This window comes from Mizuhopecten yessoensis, unplaced genomic scaffold (genome assembly GCF_002113885.1).
Source record: "Mizuhopecten yessoensis strain PY_sf001 unplaced genomic scaffold, ASM211388v2 scaffold8813, whole genome shotgun sequence".
Classification (NCBI taxonomy): domain Eukaryota; kingdom Metazoa; phylum Mollusca; class Bivalvia; order Pectinida; family Pectinidae; genus Mizuhopecten; species Mizuhopecten yessoensis.
The window spans coordinates 116,264-131,922 of record NW_018407734.1 but is presented as its reverse complement, the minus strand read 5'-3'; the positions used below and the strand labels follow the sequence as shown (position 1 = coordinate 131,922).

Below are 15,659 nucleotides of genomic sequence, written 5' to 3'. Positions count from 1 at the left end.
TCGCAGGTGTGATGTGCTCTCTCTTTCGAGTACGAGTAACTAGCCGTGCTGCAGTGTTCTGAACCCTCTGCAGACGACTAGTTAGTTTGTCAGATATACCACAGAGCAGGGCGTTACCATAATCCAACCGAGAGGTAACAAGTGAATGCACCAAAATCTTACATGCATCTGCAGTTAGAAACTGCCGAATACAGCCGATGTTCCTGATCTGGTAGTAACAGGATTTGGCAATAGCGTTTACTTGTTTCTCCACTTGTTTCACCATGTGTGTCAGCTCCATGCGGCAATCATTACTTCTACCCCCTTGCTGTCGATCTTATCAACCGTTTCCTGGCGGAGTGGGTATTGTTCTCATGTTACTCTACTCTTCCTAATGTTTAAACATATCTACGGCAACATTGCGAACGGCGTTGGCATCGCATTTGAATAAGTTGGGGTCTTATGTAATGACGCTGTTGTCTCGACCCTACCTGTCGCTTCCGCGTTTTGACTGTTCTCTGACATAGTGGGCACCTATGGTAGTCACTAACGTCACCTTTGAAAAAGGATTCCAGAAATGGAAAATATGTATGTATTTATACCCGGTTGCGACATAACATACGCAGTTCAATTCTGGTACGGCCCACTGTGTCATCGATTTATCGATTATAATTTCGAATTATGTTTTTTCTGAAATTTGTTATTGTTTTTTCTCTACCTTCGGTTTAAATCGATGGATTGATTTGTTATGCAATTAGTGTGTACTTATATGAAGTTTGTTTTTGCATGGTGTTTAAAAATCTTAACCCCCTCTCCCCCCTCCACCACCCCCCAAACCCCTAAGTGTCCTAGATTCTTGAATTTTACAATTTTTGAAGAGCGTACTACAATGTTCTGTGATAACGCCTTAATGTTCAAATATTACCTGCTTGACAGTAACAGTAGTGAATAGATTACCAAATTGCACTGATTGTAAAGTTATAGGGCCAAAACGCAATTTTCTTTTATCCGCTACAATATTTACATGTCGTCTTTATTGTCTCACGTATCTCAACTTATTCTTATTTTATACCTTCTGAAAATCTATATTCCTTTTCAAAACATACTCATGTTCAAAGTACGGTATCAAAGTTATAAAATTATATAAAATAATACTTCTCTGTTTCCATATCGTCTTCGGTGAAACTATCTTCGCCTGATTCTTCCATGTTGTTCCTAAAATCTGGATTAAATGCTACTGAACTGGTAGACCCGTATTTGATAACTCCATCGCTGTGAATGGAAACTAAAGCAATCAAGCTTACATTTGTTTACTCTCTCATTATAATATACAAACTGTATATAGCGCTCTATATACAATTACTGTAAAGCGCTTCATAGCATATGAATAATAGTCTAAGTTATATTATATAAAAGATAAAAGGCATTCAAATTACCATTTTGCATGAGTAAAAAGACATTTATCTCAATTTGCATATGAGTGAATATAATGAAGTGTGGTGTGGAGAAATCTATGTAAATAACCTAAAATGACATAAAGAGGTAGGTGTAAATATCCTTCTTGTATTCAGCCAGGTTGTTTTACTTCATGTAACATGAATTAATGATTTGGAATCAAAATTGTGTTACTCGATAGTTCTTTCTTGCGTTAGTGACATTAGCATTCGTTTTCTAATGTAAAATAATACCGCATCGATAACACACTTAAATATAATCGATTATTAAAATCGTAAAAATAATGTCTTTACATTTGGCATATTGATAAGTATTTCATGTTAGGATGAACGAGCATGGTGAAGTTATATAAACGCGAGAACGCCAACTCTCATAGAGAACTGCGTGTAAAGACTTACTTTTCGTCAGATTCCGTCAGCTCTTCTTCTGTGATGTTATCCTCGTCCGATGTATCCTGGTTGCTCCCTTTATAGTCAGCATTTAGTATCACTTGTGTTGAGGACCTAATTGTAAATGTCATTTATTTAAGTGTTCGTCACATATCAAAATGAAAATAATATATAAATTGAACCGCAGAAAAATTAACAGCTACTTATTGTCAAGTGCTGAAGACAGTATTCGTATGACGAGCGTTAGGAAGCAGTACCTGTTGAGTTTAATATCCTCTGCTTCCGTTAAAACCTCCATTTGACTGATCATCTTAAATACTGAAAGAAAAACATAAATTTATCAATAAAACAAAAATCATCAATTATCAATATTCATGAATTTGTATAGAACGATGAAACAATACATTGAACCACATTTACAGAGATAAACGGTTACCTTAAACACACACTCATGATTGTAATACGTGTTAATATTGAAGATATTGAGAGAGAGAAAGTAACTTTCAACTTATACAAACTGTTATAAGGAGTTTAACGTCTGTAAAATGAATTTTAAAATCAGCACGTGATACATTTTAGCTATAGAGCCACTTTTGAGACGTGATCTACTTTTTCATTACCTGGTGTTGTATTTCTTCATGTCCGTGAACCCAGCATAATACAATGTGACATTTTGAGGTTATGCTTTTCTATACGTAAATGGCTATGCTTACCTTCATATCAGCAGGGGATCTGTAATTTGATACTTGTGTAGACTTGAGGGAACAATGCGATGGTATGTTGGTCAGCTTAAATTGGCGAAAAAATGATCTAAGGGTCTGGTCATAAATGTGGTATAGGAATTATGCATATGAAGGCGCTTTTCATTGGCGCCCGATAGATTATGAATGTGTAGTGTAATGGTGTCGTCTTCATGTCGTTATCTACTTGAACAAAAATACTCTGAATGGCATTCACATTTCGTCGTTTTTAACTCAATAGTCAAATTAAGTCGTTAGAAATGAACAACGGTCAGACTAGAAAAGGGGTAATAATACTGTCAATTGCAGTCGAGCCCGACACATTGTTGTTGTTATAACCATCATTGTAGATATTATCCATAACGTAATACAACGACATTTTTTACTCCTGAAGGGTCCAAAGTATCGAGATACTCGGCTACAACAAGTAGAATTTGAGTTCTATGAAAACGAACTATGGAGTTTTATACCCCAACTTTTTCGAAGTCAGGTGTGTAAAATATTCGCTTTTTCAGTGCGTGTCTCCTTCCGTACGTGCTGATTGTGGTTTCCGGAGCATATTTATCCTGCTGTTTCATGAGTGGACATCACACTTTGTATAGGTTCTACAACGAGGTCAATGTGATCTTTGACTTTGACCCCAAGTACTCCAAAAATGTTTTTTTGAAACACAGCTTAGCGACTGCTTTATGAATTGGCATCAAACTTTGGTTATAATTAAGCTCTGTATATAGGTTTTCAGAGCATTATTCAACAACTACTTCATGAAAAGGCATCAAACGTTGTATATCGGTACATTATTACCTTACATGGAAAGCCACGTGTTGTATATCGGTACATTATTACCTTACATGGAAAGCCACGTGTTGTATAATGTATCCTAATTGTGAACTCAACTTAACCTCTGACCTAGACCGCAAGAACACAAATATTTGTTTCTCATTTGCTGTTTTCATGAATAGGCATCAAACGCTGTAGATAACTAAATGAAGTATTATTCATTTTTTCTACACAATATATTTGCCATTAAAGAATGAATTTACTCCAATCTTTGTAGATATGTGGGGAACGGTGGTATCCATGGAACCCAAGCTTCAAGTTAAATTTGTTTTCCTTACATAATGACAAGTGTCTGAGTAAGTTAACAATCTTCAATAAGTAACAAATCGACAGCAATGCGAAAATCCGTCTGGAAATAGTTAGGCAGCTTTGATTGTTGTTTAAAATTTAAATGTATAGAATATATTATTCAAATTAATTTCCATAAATACCTACACGTAATAGATATGCTTTAAAAAAGAATCCACTGATATGTTTACTATTTTAAGTAATCACATAGGTGACAGCCCTGATAGATATAAACAGAGACCCCAGTGTTTCTAAAACCAATCTCGATAACGACTGCTTAAGAAAAGCGTGTGTATATGATATCAAAGTTTTACGTTATACAAAAGCAACGTATATGCACATATTGAACGTTTCGAAACGTTTTAAGACTGACTGGTCCCTTTGTCAAGCTATGACTGAGTGAGCGATTTGTATTTTTCACCTTTACAACGATTTGACGACATTGTGTAGTTGTTTATGTCACACGACCCGGGAATGTTTCGCCTATCGATAGAGAGCATATACACACTGCATCGATTAGATTGCAGGATGCAGTGTGTATACGCTCTTTATCGATACGCGAAACGTCTCGGGTCGAGTGACATAACAAATAGTTATTATTTTTCAGGTTTTAGGCTTTTTGCTAATTCTTTTTTAGTAATTGGACCTTCTTAACTTACTGATTCAAGGGGGGCTAACTTTGGCACAACATATAATCTTAAGAGTAAATTGAGATCAACATCCAGAAGTAACTGATTTTTCTTGTAAAAGGTTTAAAAGAAGCTTTTAGTTTCTTTTAAAATTTCTGTCTGATCTACAATTACAGCCCCATCTTCTTTAGTTATATTAGAAATTATCTTACTAGTACAGTTACGTGATTCTAACACACATAAGTATTTTGTTGGTTTTTCACCTTCACTTATCCACTTGGCCCTTGACCGTATCATATTACCTTCTATTTTATGTTTTCAAATTTCTTCTAATTCTTTTTTCCTTTTATCTATGTTATTTAAGTATGTATCATAAGAACTGTTTCTAAGTTTTTAATATGATTTATACGATCCTTTTCCTTTTCATAAGATTGTTTTTTCTCACATAGCTAGAGTATGAAATGGTTTTAACCCTTATTTCCACCATGCGAGTGTCAAATAATAATTGATAATTTACAGGAAAGATGATTTTATTTAAAGTAATTGCATTTAAATTATTTATGTTGTATACTGGTAAAGAGTACTGTTGTAAGAAGAGGACTCCTAATCCCTAATCCTAGGGCAATTACAAAATTAAGAGAAAACACAAATTTGTATTTTTTACAACAATGTCTGAAGCACACTAAACGATCTTCATGATAAGTATGTATTTGCATCACCAGACAGCATCTTTTACATGTTACTCGATCCTTGTCTGCAAATGACTTTTCTGCACTAATTGCAAAATATTAGGCTTGCTGGATAACCAAGGAAACCCAACGAAATATGATAGTTTCCCAAAATACAGAGTAGTAAGGTTATGGATATGCCTTTTTTCTGTCCTTAACAAAAGTGCAAAGGGGCCTGCATCGCTCACCTGGTACCAATTTCACACTGGTTACCTTAAAAGTTGATTTAAATAAAGTACGGGCAAACTATCAGTATTAATAGATAATAGTACTAAAAGACATTCGACAATAAAAAAGATTTTGACACATTTGACCCCTGTGACGTTGAAAGTCGAAGAAAGTCATTACATTGAACAAACTCCATAGGCCTTTACCTCAGCATGCATCTTGCCAAATATCACCACTCAAGACGTTCGTTTACTGAGATTAGGCAAGTTAAAGGTTTATATACATGTTACCAAAGGTGACGTTGAAAGAAGTTGTACTTGATCCAAATGACAACATACTAACTATACTTTTTCTCCTTTTTCAATCGGAATATATCGTTTTATTACACGTTTTGACAGTTATAATCATGCAGAAAAAAAGATGAAATAAAACTAATACAATGTACAATATAAGTGGTTACAATTTTCGTTCCCTTTTGATCTCAATCTTCGCCTCAACGGGATAATGTTTCTTTTATTGGTAAGTCATCATCTGCATCATTGAAAAACGATAGGTTTCTTTGACTTGATCTGTTTTAAATGATCTTTGTTTACCTTAATCAGAACATGGTATTAGCAAGAAGACATTAATAAATCCACAGCAATTACCCCTCTGTAATGTATAATGCCCCACACTGAGGTGTTTTGTGAGGTACACATGTTGGTATTCGTACTTCTGTCCAATTAAGTGTCCTACATAACCATTATTATACACATTCCCTGTCATTTAAAGAGGATCATATAACGTGTTATTTTTAAATGTAAAGTCATCACAGTCCCACAGGAAATAACCAGTCTTTAAAGACCAATCCTGTTTTAGCTCCCCTGTCCGCACGTCTGTCGTCTGTCCGTCAACTATACCTTAAATAGCTCATAGTCCTGATTTGGCCGGAGCATCCTTGGGCAAAGGGGATTCAATTTGGTATAAACGGAGGGTGTGGCAACTTTGAGTGCAGAGGGGCGGGTGCCAATGGGGGAATTTCAGGTTTAAATTTCCCAAAACTTTCTTCTTTTGTACCATGCGAGGAATTTTATCCTAATTAAGCCTCTTTGAGCAAAGAGTAACAATGTTTGTATAAACGGAGAGTGTGGCCCCTCTTGGTGCAGAGGGGTGGGCCCAATATGGGAATTTGAGGTTTACACTTTTTAAATTCTTCTTGTTTTGTACCATTGGAGAGATTTTATCCAAATTTGGCCTTGAGCATTCTTGGGCAAAGGGTACTAAATTTTGTATGAACGGAGGGTGCGGCCCCTCTTGGTGCAAAGGGGCAGGGGCCTATAGGAAAGATAGGTAAATCTTTAAAATCGTTCACCTTCAGTTTGATTGGCGGAATTTTATGAGAACATCCTTGGGTGACGGGGTCACAATTTTGTACAAAAGGAGGGTGTGGTCCGCCTTGGCAAAGAAGGACGGGGCCGAATAGGGAAATTTAAGGTAAATCTTTAAATATCCTTCTCCTTTTGTACCAATGAAAGGATTTTAACTGAGTTTGGTATAGAGCATCCTTTGGCAAAGGACAACACATTTTGTATAAACGAAGGGTGTGGCTATAGAGGGGGGAGGATAGGGGTAATTGAGGTAAATCTTATTTTAACCTAAATTTGCTCCAGAGCATCATTTGGCAGAGGGACTCAGTTTCTTTTGACAGAGACAGTAGTCCCACTCGCAGCAAAGGGGGAAGGGTTCAGTAGAAGGAACATAGAAATAAAGATTTAAAATCCTTTTCCTTCAGGGGGCAGAGGGGCGTGGCCCAAAAAGGGAAAACGTTAACAATCCAATTCGTGGGGGCAGAAATAAGGGACATCATAAGGGACAGGTGTTGCTGAGAGACAGAGCTGATGTTTGGAAATAATTGTAGTTTTTTATGTAATAAGAACAATTTGTGATGGTTCCTTTTTTATTCAGGTGAGCGATACAGGCCCTCTAGACATTCGTTTGGTGTACATGAAATTCTACCATACCATTTTATTTGTAACACCTCCGCTTTTGTTGATTGTTGCTTCTCAAATCAATGGTAATAATCTTAGTCTACATAGGAATAGAAATATATTCCAACATAGATTCGTCACATGAACATTCCGGGCACCTTCATTAAAACACCTCTGCAATTCAAGTATCTGTTACTACCAGATCTGTAACATTGGCTGTATTCGGCAGTTTATAAAAGAGAGCACATCACACCTATGCAATATTCATTGCACTGGCTATCTGTACGAAACAGGTCGCAGTACAACATTTTGTTGTACAAAGACAATCGCTAAGTGAAACAGATCTGCAGTAATTACAGGGCATTGTCACCTTGTATCAGATATTACGGTCACTGTGGTTGGAGACAGAATAATGTTTGTGTTTCAAAATGGCGTACTTTCACCGTCGAAATACTATTATTCATGTGTTATAAATTGCTTCAGAGTAGTTTTACAAATTATATAGGGCGCTATTTAAATGTTGTATATTATTATTATTATTGTTTCACAACGAGTGCAACAGCTGATTATCGCTGCGTGTAACACCATGGTTATTGGGTTACTAGCTCCTCAAGGTTCTCAGACAGCGCCATAACGTGATTTATACAATGTCGTATTATGAGCAAAAAACGACGGTATCAACTACAGCACTAAATTGTTGAGTATAATGACCTGAATAGTTTACAAATATAATCATTCATTGCATTGAAATGATAACCGTAAAGTGTAATTTAAAAGTATATGTTTTTATCAGTTATCTTTAGTGTTGTTTTAGTTTTTTGCCGCCATCTTTACAACATATTCTGAACGGCTATGACAATTAATCCCACTTTAAGGACAATGCAGTCACAGTCCTGACAAGACAGTTTGCATTTCCCATAAAAAACTAATATAGTGTTCAAGAAAGTATTTGTCAATGTGATTCTTGAACTATGGCCATTTGTTTTTAAAACGTGGTATGGTTTGATTTCATTATAGTCTCTCAATATCAAATTTGCAAGGCACAACTACATATTGGCAAGTGTAAGGGTAAGGGTTCCAATCATCAACAATAAACTAAAATGCATGCTTTACCTCTCCTTCTAGCGAGGGATATTAAATGCTGCATGCTAATAGATGCATCAGTATACTCGATCGTGATTTTGGCTTGAATTGTATTATGTAACACTGGAAATCTGACACATTTGTTAACAAACAAATCAAGAAGACATTGGTAAAACCCTATCCGTTCGGTTTGACTGTAATGGTTGGTTCCCAAAGCAAAGGGCAGTTTGACCTAGAAGTCCAGAAATCGTAGGCTACTTTTAATGCAAGCGAATTAGGCACAATGTCTAGAACACGTATCTGGGGGAAGTTCCTGCTTTTATACCAACATATGAATATATTAAATTAAATGAAAAGTTCTATCAGATCACAATTCACCAACAGGCAGCCATCTTAAAAGTACACGAATACCAGGTGGAATTAAATGAGATGTTTCAGAAAAATCCATGCATATCCCCGTCAGTGACATTGTCTTTATCTTAACGATTGCAGCAGCACATTTTAGGAAGAGCAATGAAATTTATGAGTCTGATGAGAGACAAGTATTGCAAGTCTTACAGTATGTCAGCAAAAACACAGAAAAAATATTGTATTATTATAGAACTAGAAAAATGAAAAAAACAAAAAGCAAGGAGAATGTCACAGAAGGAAATGATGCATACAGAGAGGATTTACACACCCCGAGTTCTGGTGGACACCTTGAAAAAATCACAATCGAAAGCTAATTTTAGATTAATATAGTTTGTTAACTGTCAACCAAATAATTTCCAATTGCAATAACGTTTAATGTTCGTGTTATGAATTGAAAAAAAACCCCAAACAAAATAAGATAAACCAAATTTGTCAAAAGTAAAATGGAGGTTGACTGCTTAATTAACAGTCAAATATGCTTGTATTTATTCATGGGTACACAATATCAAATATGAATATTAGCAGCTATGAAAGTGTAAGCCTGTTTACAGCAAAAGCAGTTTTTACCGTGTTTGGTAGTGTTTGTCTAAATCACAACATAAATAAAACTGGCGACCACTAGTTGTATCTTTCATCTATATATACTGACAAAAATCAATTAACAAACATGTAAAGCCCAATTATGTTCCATTTTTTCTTTCTACTTCTAATTTCTTTTATTTCCTATCGGCTTGCTTTTCAAAACCTCACTTTTGGCTTTAATGTTGAGCGTTCGTCCAGATGGGGGAAGGCAATGGGTTTTATCCCCAGGTCGGGACATTCCTAAGTCCTTTATAATGGTATTTGTTATTCTCTGTTTAACGTTCAGCATTACGAGTAATGGCAACAATTTGTTTACCCAGAGTAATGTAAGTATGATGGGATCGGGCGGAATGCTGTGCATGGTATTTCGGTGAGGTAGCACTATAAAGACGGCATTTCATTGTATATATAATATTATGTATCTTTATCCCTTTTATAATAGACTCTAAAGAGCACTTGTCAGATCTAAATTGGACTATGGATCCATTGTTTATGGATCCGCAAGAAAGTTATATTTAAAATTACTAGACACTGTATATCACCAGGGCCTGAGACTTGCACTTTTGGAGCGTTTAAAACTACACCATCTGCAAGTCTTTACGTGGAAGCAAACGAACCATCATTATATAATCGCCGAGAGAAATTATCGTTGCAATATGCAGTTCAATTAAAGTTAAACCCTTCAAATCCAGCCTTTTCGCTTGTTTTTAATTCAAATTACAAAAGTCTGTTTCAAAATAAACCAAACTGTATTCCAACCTTTGGTATTCGAATCTCATCCATGATTTAAAATACCCAAATTAATATTGACACTATCCAATCATTTGAAACGATTGATATCCCTCCGTGGCTTCTGGTTTCACCGGCGGTTGATCTCTCACTTCGTGAGACATCCAAATTTGACACCGAATCTTTCAGTTTTCGTTCGAATTTTTCAAAACTGCAGGGTTTTCAGTCGTGTTGGATGCCGGCTGCCCAATTTTCAGCAGAAGCCCATACAAATGATGTACCACAGTCAGTTATCTATTCTGATTCTCTTGCTGTTCTACAAAGCATTCGCAACAAAAAATTGAAGAATATCTCAAATTCGAAAAATCTTCACATTATTACATAATATTACCTCAAAATGTTTTTTTAACCTTTTGCTGGGTTCCTGGACATGCGGCAATACCAGGTAATGAAAAAAAGGCAGATCGCGCTGCGAAAGCAGCACTATTACTAATACCTAAATATTTTAAACTTCATTGTACTGATTTTATACCACTTATTACAACAATTCTAAGATCACAGTGTCAAAATAATTGGAATCAATGCTAGATCACAAATTACATTCTATTAAACTTAAAATCGCTGAATGGCATCCTAGCTACAGAGAGATAGGCGCCGAGACGATTTTGTCCTTGCCCGTCTCCGGATGGGTCATTCATACATTACCCATTGTTATTTACTTAAACGTGACGTCCAGCCTCAATGCATAGCGTCTCAAGAACCATTTATAGTAAAATACCTCTTATTAGATTGTGTAGACGTTAAGTCTTAAATCTCTTTTCGAAAACATAACTGTCTCTTCAATTCAATTTTAACCTCTAAGTTTGTTTGATGATTTTATTTTACATTGTTTTTTCTCGACAATGTGTTGGCCCTAATGACATATCCTGTGTTGATGGGCATTTAGCATTTAATAATTACAACAAGTTTATATAATAATCCTAATGTTTATGTGAATGACCATAGCGACTTAACAACGACTGATCTGAGTACATGTTGACTAAATTAGACGATCGACCACACGGGCTTTTTGACCAATGTTTTCCTGCCGAAATATTGCCATTTTGTAAACAGAACCTAATCTCGAGCTGATGCGCGTTTGAAAGTATTGCGAAGCTTCTAAACGATCATGCCCAGAACATACTCTCTAAGGATGATGTTTTTGATAAATTAAATATCAATTGTTTACTACATTTCTTTTCTGTATCACTTTCATTATTTCATAAAAGAACAAATTGCTTTTTTCCCCTTCAAACTTTTTTCTTTCAAATGCTAAAACACATTTTTTTGGGAAAAAATGTTCTAGTTTCAAGATTATGATCAAACGTCGTCTGCTTCGCAAACATTCAAGAAAACAATATTTACAATGTATTAATATTGTTTTTGTCAACTCGTTTGTTCTTTAAACTATCTTTAATTAATAAATATCAAGATTTTGTGAATTGAAAAATTGGATTTTTTGACGTAACCGGAAGCGCACTTAATACGAGAACGTGACCCGGAAATACCTCACAACATAATCAGGACAGTAATAATAAACAGGCGTTTATCGAACATTAACAGATTAATACCGTATGTATTGAGACACTGATGTGCTAGAATACAACACAAGGTAACACTCGTTTGATCCATTGCTATCACATCAAATGCTGACTGACATTGATGCGAAAATAGCAGCATTAAATGTTTGCGATCGCGCAGACCTACTTTCGTTTCACACTTTACATACATTTGTACATGTCGGCATCAACAGCATACCTAAGCTTGTGTCCTTCATCGTGCCGAAGATTGTAAATAGGCGCATTGTCGAGGAAAAGTTCGTGATTAAAAGCTTGTGTGTTTTTTCCCCTTAAAACTATGAGACAAAAGCATAGTTGAATGTTACATCAAGATATAAAGAGTCTTTATTTTATGTTGAATATAAGTCATTGTTAACATAAGCTCTCAGGAGCTTGTATTTCGACAAATATTTATATATATAAATGGTAAAACATTGTAGCAGTGTAAAGGCAAACAACTTATTTTATCATAAGATACCTACGTTGGAAGGATTAAGATAAAGAGGCTAAATAATCATGCTGTACAATATTTGGCACTAAAACAACTTACAGCCCTCTGGATACTGCTGTACAATTTATTTTTTTGAAACATAGCGTTCATTTGTAACCTCGAGCACGGGTTTCGTAGCCGTTAATATTGGGAGACGTTTTTAGTATTGTTTTGTCTCGGTATGGCTACGAATGCGTTCCCGGTCAGGTAATAGAGTATCAAATGTTTTAAATTCAAATATATCACCACTCCACAACAATCAAGGATTCATATGGGTACAATGTTATAATAATAACAACATTCATACAGTGCATGCAAGATGAACTTAACAAATCATTGGTTGAAAATTACAAGTCATCATTTCCATGAAATTGTCCAAATAAATAAGATCTTTATGTCAAATTAAACTTCAGGTTTGGTCTAGCATTTTTAATGTACGTCCTATCAACAGCTATACATGGTCATTTAAGGACGGCCTCCCCCATTTGCGAGATGCATGCGGTGGTGAGTTTGTGCATAATTAATTTGTGTTTTGGGAGTCTGTGGTATGTTCATTTTTGTCTCCTTGTGATAGCGCAAAACTGATGCTTACTTTATAGTGTAATTTCACTGGAGCATACTGCTGAAGACGCATCTTATTTTACAATCAAACCTCGTTATTTCACCATCTTCAATAGCTAAGGGTTTATAATTTAAATTTGTTCCATTCAACCTTGACGGAATTAGCCTTGTGTTTAACTTCACTCCCCTGCCACCTAGCAGAGACACTTTACTAGCAAAACTTTAAACTTTCAAGATTATTTAGCACTGGTCGCCTGTGTATTTCCCTCGGGTATCATTTACAGTTACAATTTGGCCAATTATCTCTACCAACTAATCAAATACAGAAAATGATTCAGTATTGTCCTCCTTTGTGTTTTTTTTACATAAATCATGACATAGTCGACAGGGTAACTTGGTACTGGGCGCCGCCATTATTATTTACATGCACAGGAACTTGGTATTAATTTCTAACCCTCAGTTCACATATATGTGTATCATATAATGTATGATATAAAAAAAATATGTCGACCATAGGACGGTAATTCGTGCCAAGTCCCTGTGCCAGGTTCAAATTATTTGAAAGCTTAGAGAACACATGAATATGTGAATACAAAAGGAACGCCTGGCTATAGCAAAGATGAGATGTTACAGGCTGGACAGATAATGACAACAAACACAGGCTGAAAACATGTATGGAATGTGTTTTTCTTAAGAGAGGCTGTATAAACACATTATGAATATGTAAAATGATGATGGAAGTCCATTTTACCCGAATTTCCCGACGTTATTTTCAACATGCCTTCAGTCCATCTGTATTTCCACACTGTTTGCTGTATAAGGAATAGGAATCAGTTTGTTTTGGGGGTTTTATAAATCCTCGCAACCACTTTTAAGTCATATGTATAATATAGGTCTGCCAAATATCTGAATCTTTGACAACTTTACTACAAATATATAGCAGGAATTGAACTTTCTTTATCCACTGCACTACACTTCATATTATTTGTTGACATTTTTCTGCTACAAATACATGGAGTTTCCTCAAAAGATGCTGATAACCGAAAAGAGTCTGAAACCTAAATCAAATCTTTAAGAATACTGTGTTTAAAAAATAGGTTATAGTCATGTATCTCTTAGATCCGCGAAACATCACACAAACAACTATTAACCCTTCATTCTCTAAACCGGTGATTAAAAGGATTGTAAAAAACATCTGTTCAACATTCATTTTTACAGTGATGTTCAAATCCACTAGAACATAAGTTGACATAAAACTGTACTGCAGTATTTTTTGGTCTTATATTTGACAGCTAAATATGTCTCATCAAGGGTCGTTGACATGTCAGAAGTTGAAGTTGAAGTAACCGAAGTTATCTACTTTGGTGTAGAAGCATCCTTGAAATGGCAGAAATTCAGGGCTGGATTTTCACGAAGAGTTGTGCCCCTTTGTTTGCTTTCCTATACATCTTATTCAGGCAGTTTATCATTATATTTTTATTTTTCCATTTGTTATGCACTTCATATACATCTGATGAGAATTGAAGATATTTAAAAATGCACAAAATTCACCAAGAAAGCTGAAAGTTAAAAAAGGCCAAAAGGTGAATATTTATACCATGCAGGCCAGGTTTGAACATTTCACTGTAATGTTTGTTTTACTTTCCATGTGGGGAGGATTTTTAATGTATCTCGACTGTTATATCAATCAATTAATTTTCATTAAGATGGTGTCCCTGATAATTATTTATTACATAATTTAAAAATTGTTTCAAGTAATACTCATACTCTCTGTTTTAAACTAGGAACACTTGCTGTGTACTCTTAGCATTTGTGCAGTTATTATTGATTGTCTTCCTTTTGATAATATTCCTGTGAGTTGTGTCCCTCACCCAATTTCCTCACATTCCTTTTTGTTATATATCGGATATAGTTTGTTTCTTCTATAACTTCCCAGTTTCCTTTTAGATAAAATATGTCATGTTTAGGTGATGAGGTAAAAGTTGGCCCCCTGACGAATCGGGATTTTCTTTCCTGTCTACTACTTGGGGGACATTGAACAGACCAAAATAGATCTTCTGTCCCCATTTCAACACACTTAGGATCTTAAATCTTTACTTTCTTTCCTCACTGTTCTGTTTTTCTTTGTCGTGTCGCCTGAGAAGCATGGCGAACACTTTAGGATCACTCTGTCCTTCATCACACGTTGTTGTTGGCGGGGGCAGTCACATTTAAGTTTTCCAGACTTTTTTTTGACACCATTTTCCATATCAATTTGTAGCTTTGTATGCGGCTTAATCATAATAGATGACAGATCAAGTTGGCCCTTTGCACATTGGAATTTCTCATAATTAACTGTTTGCCATACTTTGTTCGTTACCGCTTAGTATGTGGCTTTATCATAATGGATTACAGTTAGAGTCCAAACCCTGTGTCAATATTTCATGTGTTGCTGCAGTTATGGCCCTTTAACAAATAGGAAATTCTCATAACTAACTGTTTTCCATATTATTTGTTACGAAGTATACATTTATAATGGATTACAGTTTGTCAGTTAGAATCCAGTGTCAATGTTCTATTTTTTCTGGAGTTAAACCCCTTTGCACATAGGAAATTCTTATTAGTAACTGTATTTTTTTTCGCGACCACTTGCCACATCAATACGTCAAATCGATCTTCATGTCAAATTCTATTCACACAATACGTATCATGCACTCATGATACCATCCACATATGACCTCAGATGTTGTGTGGATGTTAAGCTCCCTCAACCATGCAACTTAAAGCATACTGCTTTTCATATGGCCATTATGATGATCATGATATTTTAAGATGACACCCTTTAATTATGTGGGTGCACGTGCCGGCAACACTTCCACTTCCTTCGAATTGTAGTTTTCTTCTATACGGATAATTTCGATGTCTTAACAATGTCTATGGAGAATGCTGGTGAGTGACAATTGTTTTTGGTGTTGATCTCCCTAATTTTACCGTTGAGTGTGTATATCTGGTCCTCTAACTGTGTGTTCTGTTCCTGGTAGCT

The 15,659-nt window shown here is 35.5% G+C and overlaps 1 protein-coding gene across 7 annotated transcripts in view; it reads right to left on the bottom strand.

The window, feature by feature from the left end:
• LOC110456651 overlaps positions 1-15,659 on the bottom strand; it is a 29,007-nt gene that overhangs the window by 10,676 nt on the left and 2,672 nt on the right. For 5 of the 7 annotated variants that reach the window (XM_021507505.1, XM_021507508.1, XM_021507510.1 and 2 more), the window contains exons 2-4: positions 2,081-2,141; positions 1,833-1,937; positions 1,135-1,251 (exon numbers count right to left, since the gene is read on the bottom strand). In XM_021507505.1, the coding sequence (XP_021363180.1) occupies positions 1,135-1,251; positions 1,833-1,937; positions 2,081-2,133 (275 nt within the window). In that variant the 5' untranslated portion in view covers positions 2,134-2,141. Of the gene's footprint in view, positions 1-1,134; positions 1,265-1,832; positions 1,938-2,080; positions 2,142-2,536; positions 2,612-15,659 lie in introns of those variants that run through there. The other 2 variants (XM_021507506.1, XM_021507511.1) reach the window with 2 other exon arrangements.